A 13,220-nucleotide genomic window follows, 5' to 3' on the forward strand; every position below is an offset into this window, starting at 1 on the left:
AAGGCATGCAGCATAAAATGACAGACATATGGGAGAGTAAGACACAGGCAAACATGCACAGGGATTATTTGAACTGAATATAGAGTGCAGTAATAGACATTATTCTGCCTTCGGGCTTGTGGTACAGTAAAACCTGATGTCAACAGCAAATGTATTGCCAGAGAAAGTAAACCCACAGAGAGAGAGAGAGAGAGAGAGAGAGAGAGAGAGAGAGGAAGATGATAACAAATTTGAATGAAATCAAAAGCTATAAGCGATGCAGGAAAAGCCTGAAAGGAAGATGGAAAAAGCAAGAATGCAGTGGAGAAAGAGGAAGGGGTGCGAGATAAAGGGAACATGGGATTATGTGGGTGTCATATATATTATTGAGTCTGGGCAGGAGGAAGTGGGAACGAGCGAGAGCGTCTGTTGGTCTGAGTCGACGTAGCAGCAATCCCCTGCCACGAGGATGAATGAGGCTAATTTCTAACAGGCTTCAATGAAGACAGTGAGGATGAGCTCACTGGCTGCAAATCAATCATTGCCCTGTGCACCCATTACGTGTGTATATTACGTATGCATAACTAAATGTGTGTTTGCATGATTGGCAGTAAGCTTGCATAAATATATGTGTGTGTGTGTGTGTGTGTAAATGAATATAAAGGCTAGCCCACAATCTACCTAAGCGTAATAGAAAAGCCGAAGACGAATGTGTGCTATTTTCTTTTCTGGTTAATGCACAAATAAACAGATCATGTTTTCTGAGGGCCAGGGTTACAGTGATAGACATTTTTGAAGCTCACAGAAATCCGAGGCAGTTAGCTTTTTTACTGTAGCACAAGAAGACTTCAGAGGACAAGGCCACAAAAGCTGTTTATATCACAAGACAGGAATAAAGAGGTTTTATATTCAAAGACGGACAAGCCACTTTTCATTGTAATGTGCTCCAACCAGCATTAAATCCTAATGCGAAGGCCTGACAAGCATTTACACTTTCTGTACAGATTGATCATGCTTAAAGACAGTAATTTATTGCAATAGCAGTCATTTTTTAACTTGTGTCCCAAACAGTTATAGCCTGCTGGTGTTTTGAGACTTATTGTACATTAAGACATTTCCAGCCAGTTAAAGATAGTCTGCACAGGCCACCTTTAACTCAATACATGAAAATGATTATTTCTCACAGACGAAGCAAAGACTTGTTCTTTTGATGTCTTTTTAAAAGAGCATAGATGCAATTCTCTGCCGTTGCTCCCACTTTATGCCACAATATGAAGATCAGATCTGTGCCAAAGCATCAGATCAGATCTGTTAATCCAGACATAATCTTTCAGGATGTGCTTTGCTGTTTCAACAGCTTTTTCCTCATGCACCAAAGAGACGTCGATGTTACACCTTTTTTTTTTCTTGTTACTGTGTGTTTAACTTTCATCTGTTTCTGTGTCTAGGTGGAGAGGTGCCCTACACAACTCTAGCTACCAGGATGATGATGGGCGTTTGGTGGATGTTCGCTCTTATTGTCATCTCCTCGTATACTGCCAATCTAGCAGCCTTCCTCACCATCACACGCATAGAGAACTCCATACAGTAAGTACCCGACTAATTTTGCCCTCTGTTATGAGTGGTAACCATGCTGTCTTTAATGTAACTGGTAATGTAATACAAGAACTGACGTCCATTAACTATAACATATCACCAATATGTTTCATATTTAGCTGTAGCTTAAAGCTGCACATCACTTCTACACAGATGTACTAGCTGCATAATGCAAACCCAAGCACTGTTGTAAGCCCAGGACACAAAAATATATTTATGCAATTATGCACACATGTACATACCTGTACACACAGAGACGCACACACATTCTTCTCTATCCTTTCCTTCCCTTCTTTCCATCCTTTCTCCCCTCCCCTTCTTCTTTACCCCATCATAGAACAGTAATTTCCTGCCTCATGTTTGGATCTTTCACTCTGTGTGTGTGTGTGTGTGTCTGTGTTTTTATGTGTGTATATCCAGTGATGAAGATTGGAAAGATCAGGAGATAGAGAGATAGGGAATTAGACACGATGTGTAAGAAAGTAAGATGAGTGTTTTTTTGCATGTTGCTCTCAGGTTGGGGGCAGAATGTATCGAGGCAATTGGCAATGCCTTCTACTCTCATTTTGCTTTCCCACATGCACACACACCCACACATACCCACACACTAACGCACACATTATTTCCCTAAGCTCTCTGCCCTCTGTTTATCTATCCTTGTGATAATATGTTTGCCGGCTTCTCTCCTGGTGGCACTAGGAAACGCTCATCTCTCATTGGACTAATCAGCACGCCGAAGCATCCGCTATGCCCGGCAGTGCCACAGTTAATTGCGCTTGGCTTTGGAATAAACAACATTTATTTCTCTAAATCTCACCACTATCTGTCTCTTAATTTGTTTATGTCAGTTTGTCTTTCCTTCGTTCTCTCTACATCTCTTTTTATGTTGTTGGCAGACTTCCTTCTTTTTTCCCTTTACTTTTGTCTGCACTCTTGCTTCCTGTTTTTTTCTTTTCCTTTAGTCCAAGTCCCTCTGTGTAGTCCCTTGGAAGATGTTTAGAAAGAATCACTTCTCTAATTTTCTTTTGTGTTTCTTTTCTTGTTTTTTTTTCCCCATGAATTTGCTGTCATTAATGAGTGCCTCTCAGTTTACCGCCTCATTCAGCATCCATTGAGCTAATTAAGGATTTCCATAAATTTTAATGCATTATCTTTCATGTGTTGACTCTTCTGGGGTCATTAGTGGCATAATTATCCCCTGAACAGCAGCACCCGCATGGCCTTGGGACGGGTTGTGGGGTGAGTGGTGAGAGGAAACACACCCAAAATAAACTGAGAGAAATCATAAAGCATAATACCTTCATGGAGTAATTAAGAGAGTAAACAAATGAGGAGAAAAATAGTTATGATTTGTGTGCAGTTTTATATGATAAATACTTGATTAATATGTTAGACGGAGTGAGTGACTATTTGTGAGTGAGTGAGTGATTGATTGAGAGAGAGAATTAAGTTGAGTATGGTAAAGAGCAAGCAAGCAAACCAACAGGAAAGGAAGAGAAGGCCAGGGAAGGATGGAGGCATCGCTGTCTCAGTGAGCCGTCAGGACAGACAGGGTTTTTAAGTATTAATGCCCTTGTTTCATCCTGGAAATGAAATAACAAGTGAGCGTTCAGAACCCTCTCTGGACTATTTCACGCTTGGATGTTTTCCCTCAATTTCAGTGTGAATCCTTTAGGAAAACAGTGAGGGATGGCAGCAGAGAGTGGCAAATAGAGGGAGCGAGAGAGCAAGATACAAAGAGTGAGACAAAACGGCATAAACATTATAAAGTGGAAATGAAGAGAGGAAGTGTGTGGAGGAAAGGATGATGGATTAAGAAGTAAAAGGGGAGGAGAGAGGCAGAGGTTAGGGGGTAGGAAAAGACTGGAAAGAAGTATGGAAAAGCAAAGAGGTTTGACGATGAGTGAGATTGAGAAATGGATTTTGGAATGGTAAAAAATAAAAAAAGAAGAGCCACCTGTTGAGAGAGGAAATAGATGGAGTGGGTCTTCAGGATGGAAATATTGTAATATTGAAAAATATTCATTTTCTGGCCCAATATCACCCATATTTTATGGTGTCTAAGGATTGCCAATAGGGTCCATCAGGTGTGCTTATGTGTGTATTTCAACATTATAGCATGTGGCTGCTCTGTATGTGCGCACACATGTCCGTTGCTTTCCAGTGGTTAGCCAAGACACCCTAATGGTCCTATCGGTCAAACTGGAACCAGCTCCATTGGGTTATTTAAGGTCACATGAGTCTTTCTAAAGGGATGTGAAGTCTACACATGAAGTGAAAATATGACATATCATGACACATCATCATTCTCTTTTTGTGTGAAAAGGATTGTAACAGCACTGTCATTTTTTTCACTCAGGTTATTGTAGCAGCAATTAACCCAATAATGACGTACACGTTCACAGAATAAACACAAATTGGATGGATAATTATTTATAGCAACACATATCACATTTCTTTGGGGTGACAAACAATATGATGAAGAAAACAATAATAATTCATATTACAAATACCTAAATCCTTATTTATTACATTATAATTATATGATACATACACAAAAATCATCAATATGTATGTTCCAAACATATTTGCAAATAATATTTACCAATAACACAAAATAAAATGTATATAAAACCATATTGTTGTTATAAAAAAGAAGTACACACAGTTGTTCAAGGTTGCACAGCTGTCTGCAGTGCTTTAACCGTCATTTCTTAAAAAGTTAATGAACTAATCAAAGCTCTATGCCTTTACCCAGATTAATTCCCCTATAGAATATAGAAACATTTCTATTAACCTATTTGTAACACCCGAGGTGACAACCTCAGTCATTCCAGCAAAACAGAAAATAAATGAAACCTAACCAAGTTGCAATATTCCCGCTTAAAGTTTACCCAGCAATTTAGCTTCACAATGTTTGGTTAAAGCATTTTGTCACCAGTAGCTTGCTGGGAAGATGACCACAGGTGTAGAAGCAAGGATACACACACGCACGCACACACACACACACCACACATAAATACACACACACACACACGCATACATACTGTATACACTCACAGGATACATTCAGCTGCTGTTCACTCCATTTGCTTGCTCACTGAGCTGCTGAGGGGGGGATATAATTGGTTGCAAAATGAGCTAGCACACACAGACACAAGGCAATTGTGTACACAAAGATACACACACATACACACACATTAGATTCACACAAAACATCCCAAAAACACAATTAAGTTCTCCATCTCCATAAGACAAAACACACACACACACACACACACACACACACACACACACACACACACAGTAATAAATCAGGAGACAGACAGTGTCATTGTTTTTTAATTAAAATCCAGACTATTTAATATGTTTTGATTAAAACGAATTATTGTAAGTACCTCTCTTTGTTTTGTCCACTCTTTCTTTATGGTTCCCTTCTTTAAATTAGAAAGGCAAAGTCTCCACACTTCTACAGATACCCAGTAGGTCATATGAGGCAAACATCACACTAGTGTTCTTGTAGCCATAGCAAAAACTGGTCTCTTATTAGAGCTAATGAAATCACTAATAATAATAATATAATCATTATAATCTTGATTTTTTTTTTCTCACAGGAAAATATAAACATATTTCTCCCTCTCTCTGTCTCCTACATTTGCACACACCATCAAATAGCAAACTCAGAGTTACTACCCAGTGAAACCGATTCATAACGAGTGTGCTGACAGGCGTATGTATTCACAGGGGAGTGGTGGGGAGGGGAGATTATTAGGGCCAAAGATTAATTGACGGCAATAAAAGATTCATGTTCACAGCAAAGTTCATTAAAATCTTCAAAGCCGCTTTTTTTCAGAGCGAGTCAGAGAGATAGTTAAGGAGAGCACGAGAGGGAGTAAGGGCAACCACAAGTGCTGTGACCTTCCATAAAAGTCTGAATATCATTTTGTATGTGTGTGTCCATGTTGGCATGTGTTTTTATCTGAGCAAACAGACTTGTAATTAAGCAAACAGCACCTACTTATATTTTGCACCCATTGTTAAAACTGCTTTGTGGGTGTATTACAGTTGAATTTATGAAGTGCCATACTGCACACTTGTTCTTCATTAAGTGGGACATGTTGAGTGTTTTTGTGTACATGTTTTGTTTCATAAATGTGTCTCTCTCAAATTCATGGGTGGTACGTAGCAGCCATTTAACAAACAAACAGTAATTAGTTCCTGTAATGGTTCTCCATTACATTTCTCGGCGGCCAAACTCTTTGAGAGGCAACCCAAGCACTGTTGCGTTATAATTAACAATAGCATGTGTATTCCCCCAGAGGTGGAAATTTATGGGTGAGGGGTAGAGCGAAGGAGAAAAGGAGAGAGACAAAGAAGAAAAAAAATGTTTCAAGACAGACTGACTTGTGCTTTTGTCTTCTCCTGTATGTATCAGTTGTGTGCAGTTAGACATTTGGCTCAGCACTGTGAACAGAGTGTTATCTGCTTTCCTCACACATTCTTCTCACATTAGTTGGTCATGGCCAATCCCCATTTTTCTATTTTTATTCCATGTCAGTTACATGTTGCTGCCAACTCCCACTGTTGGCCCATGGAGGGCTTAGATCCATAACACTCATTTATAATAGAAGAGATAATGTGAACAGCTGTACAGCTGGCCACTTCATGAATGCTTCAATGCATAGACCTAGGCAGCAATCACTGGTAGTTACCAAGACAGTCAGGCTTTATTTTTTTGTTTTTTTTATACGTAGAGTGTACTATTGTTTCATTACCATGGATAGGCATTGTACAGAAGCATCAGCTCTTCATTTATTGACATTGTTGGACAGGTTATTCATTCTAAAGCCATGTAAGAAAGTGCCACCATTGAAGTAGATGAGATAGCTGTGTAGTTTGCTTGAAAACAAGGCATTTATACATCCACTGTTGCTACAACTACAGCCACCAATGAGCAGCTCAAAGGTGACTGCAGGATCTCTACAACAGTAATACCCAGGGGAGGAACTGAGCGCCACTGTGTGATGTGAAGCTGACCGTTCAGGCAGAGTCTGCATGGTGTTTACAATAAATGGATGGCTGCAAACAAGGTAAATACTAACTCTTATCACCATTTGTCACTCTCCAGGTCTCTCCAGGACTTATCCAAGCAGACAGAGTTGCCATATGGTACAGTGTTGGACTCTGCAGTATATGATCAAGTGCGCTCCAAGGCTATGAATCCCTTTGAGAGAGACCCCATGTACTCCCAAATGTGGCGGATGATCAACCGCACTGGAGGAGGAGATAATAACGTTGAGGAGTCCAAAGAAGGCATTCGCAAGGTAAGTCTATTCCTTTTTTAATTAGTTGTCAGTTCCAAGCCAAAGACCATTGACACATGTAAAGTCACTGTAGTTAGTTCAGCAGTGACTCCAGTGTGAGTCATTTTTCAGAACACATTAGAGTTTGTTGTGTTGTGAAATCAACCTGAAGAACACACTGATATCAGTTTCTGAGTTTACAGTTTGTAATCTAACTTGTACTGAGACTTTATAACACATCTACAGTATCAAACATCTTTCACAATGAAGTTACAGTTAACATATCGTTCACACATCATATCAATCCTCTTGTGAGAGAGCAGGGGTTAGGGGATCAAATCGGAATTCTTAAATATTAACATTTACTGCTTACTTGATATAAACATATGTGATAGTATAAGGGGACATTAGCCCTGAAAACCAGATTGGTCTCACAATATAAGATTAATCCTGTGTCTTTGCTCTTGCAGAGAGCAATTTCACTATAGAGCATCGCTGCCCAGCATGATGGTAAATGTCCAAACCAATCATAAAACAAGTGATGTGACAAAGACACAGCATACTGTGTGTAAGTGCTGTTGTCACTGGGTAACAGGGGCAACTGGTAAATAACATCACACCGCTTTGCGCAAATAATTTAACCATTATATGTGATGTAATGATACCAAAAATGAGATTCAAAATGTCTCTTCCAGGGGTGTTTAGCTCAGTTGGTAGAGCATCTGCTCCATGTACAAAGGCTCATTCCTTGCCGTGGCAGCCCAGGGTTCGAATCCGACCTGTGGCTCCTTCCCACATGTCATTCCCTGTCTCTCTCCCCCCACATTCCTGTCACTCTTCAGCTGTCTCTATCAAATAAATACATTTTTTTTAAAAAAGGTCAAAATGTCTCCTCCAATAGAGACACCCAGCATATTTATTTGTTCAGGTCTTAATGTGTTTATACCCTTAAAATACAAAAAGAAATAGTTTTCTTTCTTTTTTTTGTGCCAAAATTACAAAATAAAAATAAAACGTTTTAGGTCAAAGTTATGTTTTATTCTAATACATCCCACTGTTCACCCATTAGGTGATTGTACAACAAACTGAATATTTATACATACAGTATACAGTCCAGTTTTTAGATACAGCTCATACCACAGTGTTGACTGTGTTGATAGGGGATTCATCTATTTAAACAATGATCGTGGCGCACAGATAACACATGCATGGTTAAAGACTTAATTCCCTTGGTGATTACCCAGCATCATAAATACCTGACTGCTGCATCTCATTTGTACGCATCCCACTTTCTGTTTGCATCACCCTTCTGTCTCCCAGTGAGGGTCTTGCTTTATCCCTCCTCTCTCTAAAATATATTAGACTTGAACTGTAGCCAGCGTTGGGAGTGTTAGGAGGAGTAATTAAAGTGGTGGATGGTGTATTTAAAATGATGAGATAAACACAGCACATAACAGCATATAAGCATGCAACTATTAACACTCACTCACACACATTGCTTGTTGGCAGAGCTGTTTATTGAGCACATATAACTAATTAGCAGTGTCACCAGAATCATCCATTGAGTCTTTTACTGCTAAACAGAGATATGTGTGTTAAAAAGAAACACATATGTATCCTCTCGATTACCAGTTTGACATCAGTAGCTTGGCAAAACACACATAGCCTCTGATATGACTTTACTGGTATGCATATATCTGCTTTACTAATAGTATGTAATTATTATTTACATAATTGTACCATATCTTCAATGCATGGCATTGTACATGGGTCCCCTTGAATGTTCAAAAACAGTTTTAAAATAGTTGTAAAGCCAGGTCATTATCAGAGAGAAACATAATCCAGAAGGATAATGTCCTCACAGTGTCATTTGTTGACATGGCTGGATAGCCTCAGTTCCACCCTGTGTGTGCATCACATCATCGCTAAAAAAGAGCAGCTAAAAGGTGACTCCATTATCAGTACAACAGCAATATCCAGGTAATCAGCTAAGCCTTCAACGTGATGTAGTGCTGACCATTCAGGAAGAGTCTGCATGGTGCTAGGGCAAAGACCCCGTCAGACATCATGCTTTTGGGGGAAATTAAAGAGCCCGATTGCTAGTGCTTGGTCATTGCAGCTTCAAACCAAATAGAAGATGACAAATACAACGTATGTGTGGATGATGATTGGACCACCTCATCCACGAGAATCCACTCTGGTGCAAATTAGGTCACTTGGTGGCGACTGATAAACATTTCCAGGAACAATGCTCAAGGGTACATGGGCCTTTAAGTACTCGCTGAGACTGAATGCCCTATGTGGAGAAAGTCATATGAAAAAAGGTTCCTTTAAATAGCAGCAGGGTGTGAGCAGTTGGAAGTGACAGGAGACAGAACTGGTCATAAAAAGGACGCAGAGAAGATGTGGTTTTCATTCATAAATTCGACACAACGGTGACACCTCCGGAGTGGCAGCAAGCACTGCACAGCAGCAAGCAAGGCAAGACGAGGCAGATCTCTGCTCCTTCTCCTCTCTGACTGTGTCTCTCTTGATGTGTTTTCTTTCAGTCTTTTCCTTTCTCTCTTTATTTCATACTTGCCTTTCTTCTGCACTGCATCGCCAATTATTTGCAAATGTCTGTCTTTCCATGTTCAGACGTTACTCTATTTCTTCAGCTTTACGGTTATGTCTGAATCTTTCCCTCTCTGTTTCTGCCTCTCCTTATATTTTCCCTCTCTGCATCCCTATCTATCTCTATGTCAGTCTCTTAGTCATCTACATTAGGTTAAAAGCTACAGGGTGCACTCTAGTGGTGCACTAATGCCCATCCCCCTCTGCATTGACACAAGCTGATGCTTTCTTTCTGCTGCAGTGACACAGTCAGTGACCCTGTTGCTTTTTAAACCTCCAGTTAACTATAATTATTATTATTATTATTCAATCATTCTTAAACCATAATGTAAATTTAACTTCCATTTACTTATTCAAATTCTGTTTGCATTATATCCTGTTCTACATTTAGTAGTCAGTGACTAAAATTATTCTTTTCAGAGATAATAAAGATGTTATTTTACCTTTACACAGAGGTGTCAAAGGCTAAATGATCTCTTGTTGCTCTTGACAAGAGCTGCTAAAAGGTTTCCTGTAGGTAGCAGTTTGCTGTACACCTAATGGCTAGGAAACGGAAAAAGAATCACACAAAAGATTTCTTCAAAGTGGAGGCTTTCAACCAGTTATGGTTTCTTCTCATCCTGGCAAATATATTTGGAAACAGCGAAGAGACCCTGGAATAGTATTTTCAAGCTGGAGGCTATTTGGAAGGCCATGATGTTATTAACAGAGCCTGTGAGTCAGTCAGGCTCAGACAACTTTTGTTCTCTGTCTCCGTTTGATTTATTTGGATACGTTTGTCTTCTTCAATCCAGTCCCTTTGCTATATTTGATTCCTGTGAGGTTAAGAACTTGATATATTTTTTCCCTCAGTGTCATGCTCCCTCTACCTTTCCTCATGCTGCGCTCTCCCCTCCCTCTCTCGCTCATTCTCCCAGGCCTTTTCTCTTTTACAATAAACCTCTTACTCCCCTCTGTCACCGTTGTCTCCTGCGCACTATGGATTTTCTTCCTTTTAGGTTTCGATTCCCTGCAGCAAAATAATATTATATGTCAGAACAGGTCAGTGTCTGAGCTGTCTCCGGTATCACTCACACACAAATATATATACAAGCACACACACGCATGCAGGCACATGTGGTTACACACAGCACACAAATACATGTTGGCATGTACGAAAGCGGTGTGCACATGTACACCATGCAGGCAGTGACACACAAATGCACACATGAGGCTAGGAAAGTGCTGCAGGTTGAAGCCTGTCACTGTGTAATATACGCGTTTCTTCCATTTCAGTCAATGATCAAAGCGTTCAATAAACTAAGAGGTGTTGCACCTCAGACTTGATATCTCATTAACTTTGTGTCACATCTCAACAACAAGTGTGCCGTATGTCACTGTTTGACATAATGCCGTCTCCGTTTTAAGGCCATGTGTTACTCATGTGTTACTGGTGTCTACTTATTTTTGAATGATCTCAAGAGGGAAAAGAAGGCTTTTCTCTCTGTCCTCATGTCTAATATCTGTCTGTGTATGATATTATTAGGATGGCCCTTTAGCTGACGAGCTCCTGACAACTCAGCATTTGACCGTTGACTTGGCTGACTTGTAAAAGTAATGACTAAAATTAAGTATTAATTACATACCTGTTTAATTACTTAACCTCTGCCCCCTACGAGACTGGTCTGGATTTTGTAAATTACTAACACAAGACATAATGAGATGTACTAATAATATGAAGCATCATATCATAAAAAGGTAAAATCATTGTGACAGTAGAACATGGACACAAGCAGACAGTTCTGAAACATCCAGTACTCTGTCACAGTATATATGCATACTGTAGCTTTGTGTTTGTGTTTACCTTTGCTTTACGTATGTGTCCATATTAAGTGTTAACCACTTAGTAAATGTTCAATAAATGGCAGAGATCTATATTAGCCTATCAGTGGTCTGTGCTTGTGCTGTGTTTGTAGTCAAATGACATTTGCTGTATGCAGGGTGTTATTGTGTACATGCTATCTTCAGTGCAGCGTTCCTACCTTGTTATTCTACCAACAATCCTAATGTTTATTAATTTCAACTGATACATATTGCTTATGTTTGTTTATTAACTGCCCCCTGGCCTCCTATCATTCTGCCCCTGGGCAAAGCTTATTGAGTATCCCCCGCTGCTAACTTAAAAGGAATGGGAAATTCAAATGCTGTTCACGGCACATGCATGCATATATATATATATATACACACACGTGTGTAGCATGCACTCACACAATTAAGTTGAAACACACAAACCACTAAAGCCTTCATATTTGCATGCTTACACACACACACACATACACAGACACACACCTGAGTTGATGTAAGTGTCCCTGTGTGAATATATGACAGCTACTCTCTGTCAGGCCTCAAGACTCTCTGATGACTGCTGAGTGATTTTAGAGTTGAGTGGATTGCCACTTTGAAAGATCTTCTGTCTGTATGACTTTCTGCTGCCGGTTCCACTTAAGAAACTGTGTCTTTTCCATGACACATGTCCTTGCACACTTTATGTTAAAACTGCAACATTAACTGAAATTAAGGCTAGAAGTAAAAAGAAAACAAACACGATAAAGGTCCTGCTCTGTTCAACAAAGACACACTTTGACGGCTAAACATGGAAGCAGTAAATTCGCTAACCTTCCCAACTAACCTTGAACTGAACAGCTTTGAACAGTTAACTTGGACAGTTAAGCCCTTGGCAAAATATGGATAATTCAGAATTTCACCCATGCATGTATCTGTCGAGTCAGTCGAGGCTGAGGAACAGTAGAAAGGAAAAAAGGGGGCAGGCTAGTGTGTCGGAAACAGTGAGTGTGAAGTTAAATGCCTCATACATATGTACATATTCGGATTATACTGTATGGAGGACCTTTACCTCAGCCAAAGCACTTTTGCATTTCTGCTTTCATTTGTAAAAACTGCTTTTTTCCAAGAAAGAATACCAATTTGGATTTGAATTTCAAATTAGTTTTGGTGCACTGCCACACTGACTGGGATTTGACCAGGTCAGCGTATAAGGTCACACCCATAAATAAAATCACACATGGTTCATTCACATTGTGTTATCACTTATGTTCCATTGATATCATTCCTTTAGTGCTTTTTTTAATCTTCTTTTACATGGATCTAACTTTTCTGCCCACTGTTTTTTTCACTTGTCTTACATATGCTTATCGCCATTCTGTAACAAGCCTATCACTTTATATTTCTCTATCACCATCTGCCCATTTAGCATAATGACTCCAGAAATTATGATAAAAATTATCATCATGTCTTCCACCTCTGCTACATATATCTCAAGACTGGAAGGAAGAAGCTGTATAATGTAAGCCTATAAGCCATCACCAATTTACCATAATGACTTCAGTGATGATGATAAACATTACGCTGATTCCTCCGACAGCTAGAGCTGATGGTAAATCAACCAAGACCTACTTAGATCCTTCAGTCCTGGGTGAAGCCATCACTGCACTCAGGAGGACAATTGAGACATAGCAGCGGAGAGATGAAGGGAGGAGGGGGAAGATGATATGGATGGCGAATGAGAGCTCGGGGAGTAGGAAGGAGAAAATTAGGAGATTTAGGAAGGTGGAAAGAGAGCGATAAGGAAGAAGCAGGGGACTAAAAGAGGGCTAAAGATTGAGGGAACTACTGTAGATGGGTGAGAAAGAAAGAGGAACAAGGGGAAGTGAGGGTTGAGGGATGACGAAT

General features: G+C 39.8%; 1 protein-coding gene across 5 annotated transcripts in view; it reads left to right on the forward strand.

The window, feature by feature from the left end:
* Window positions 1–13,220, forward strand: part of grid2 (glutamate receptor, ionotropic, delta 2) — a 420,953-nt gene that overhangs the window by 357,339 nt on the left and 50,394 nt on the right. For all 5 annotated transcript variants that reach the window (XR_003462339.1, XR_003462340.1, XM_010731260.3 and 2 more), the window contains exons 12-13: window positions 1,428–1,566; window positions 6,704–6,899. Coding sequence is in view for 3 of the 5 variants with exons in the window: in XM_010731260.3 (XP_010729562.1) it covers window positions 1,428–1,566; window positions 6,704–6,899 (335 nt within the window). In the remaining 2 variants the exon portion in view is untranslated. The remainder of the gene's footprint in view (window positions 1–1,427; window positions 1,567–6,703; window positions 6,900–13,220) is intronic.

Source organism: Larimichthys crocea, chromosome III (genome assembly GCF_000972845.2).
Source record: "Larimichthys crocea isolate SSNF chromosome III, L_crocea_2.0, whole genome shotgun sequence".
Taxonomy (NCBI): Eukaryota; Metazoa; Chordata; class Actinopteri; family Sciaenidae; genus Larimichthys; species Larimichthys crocea.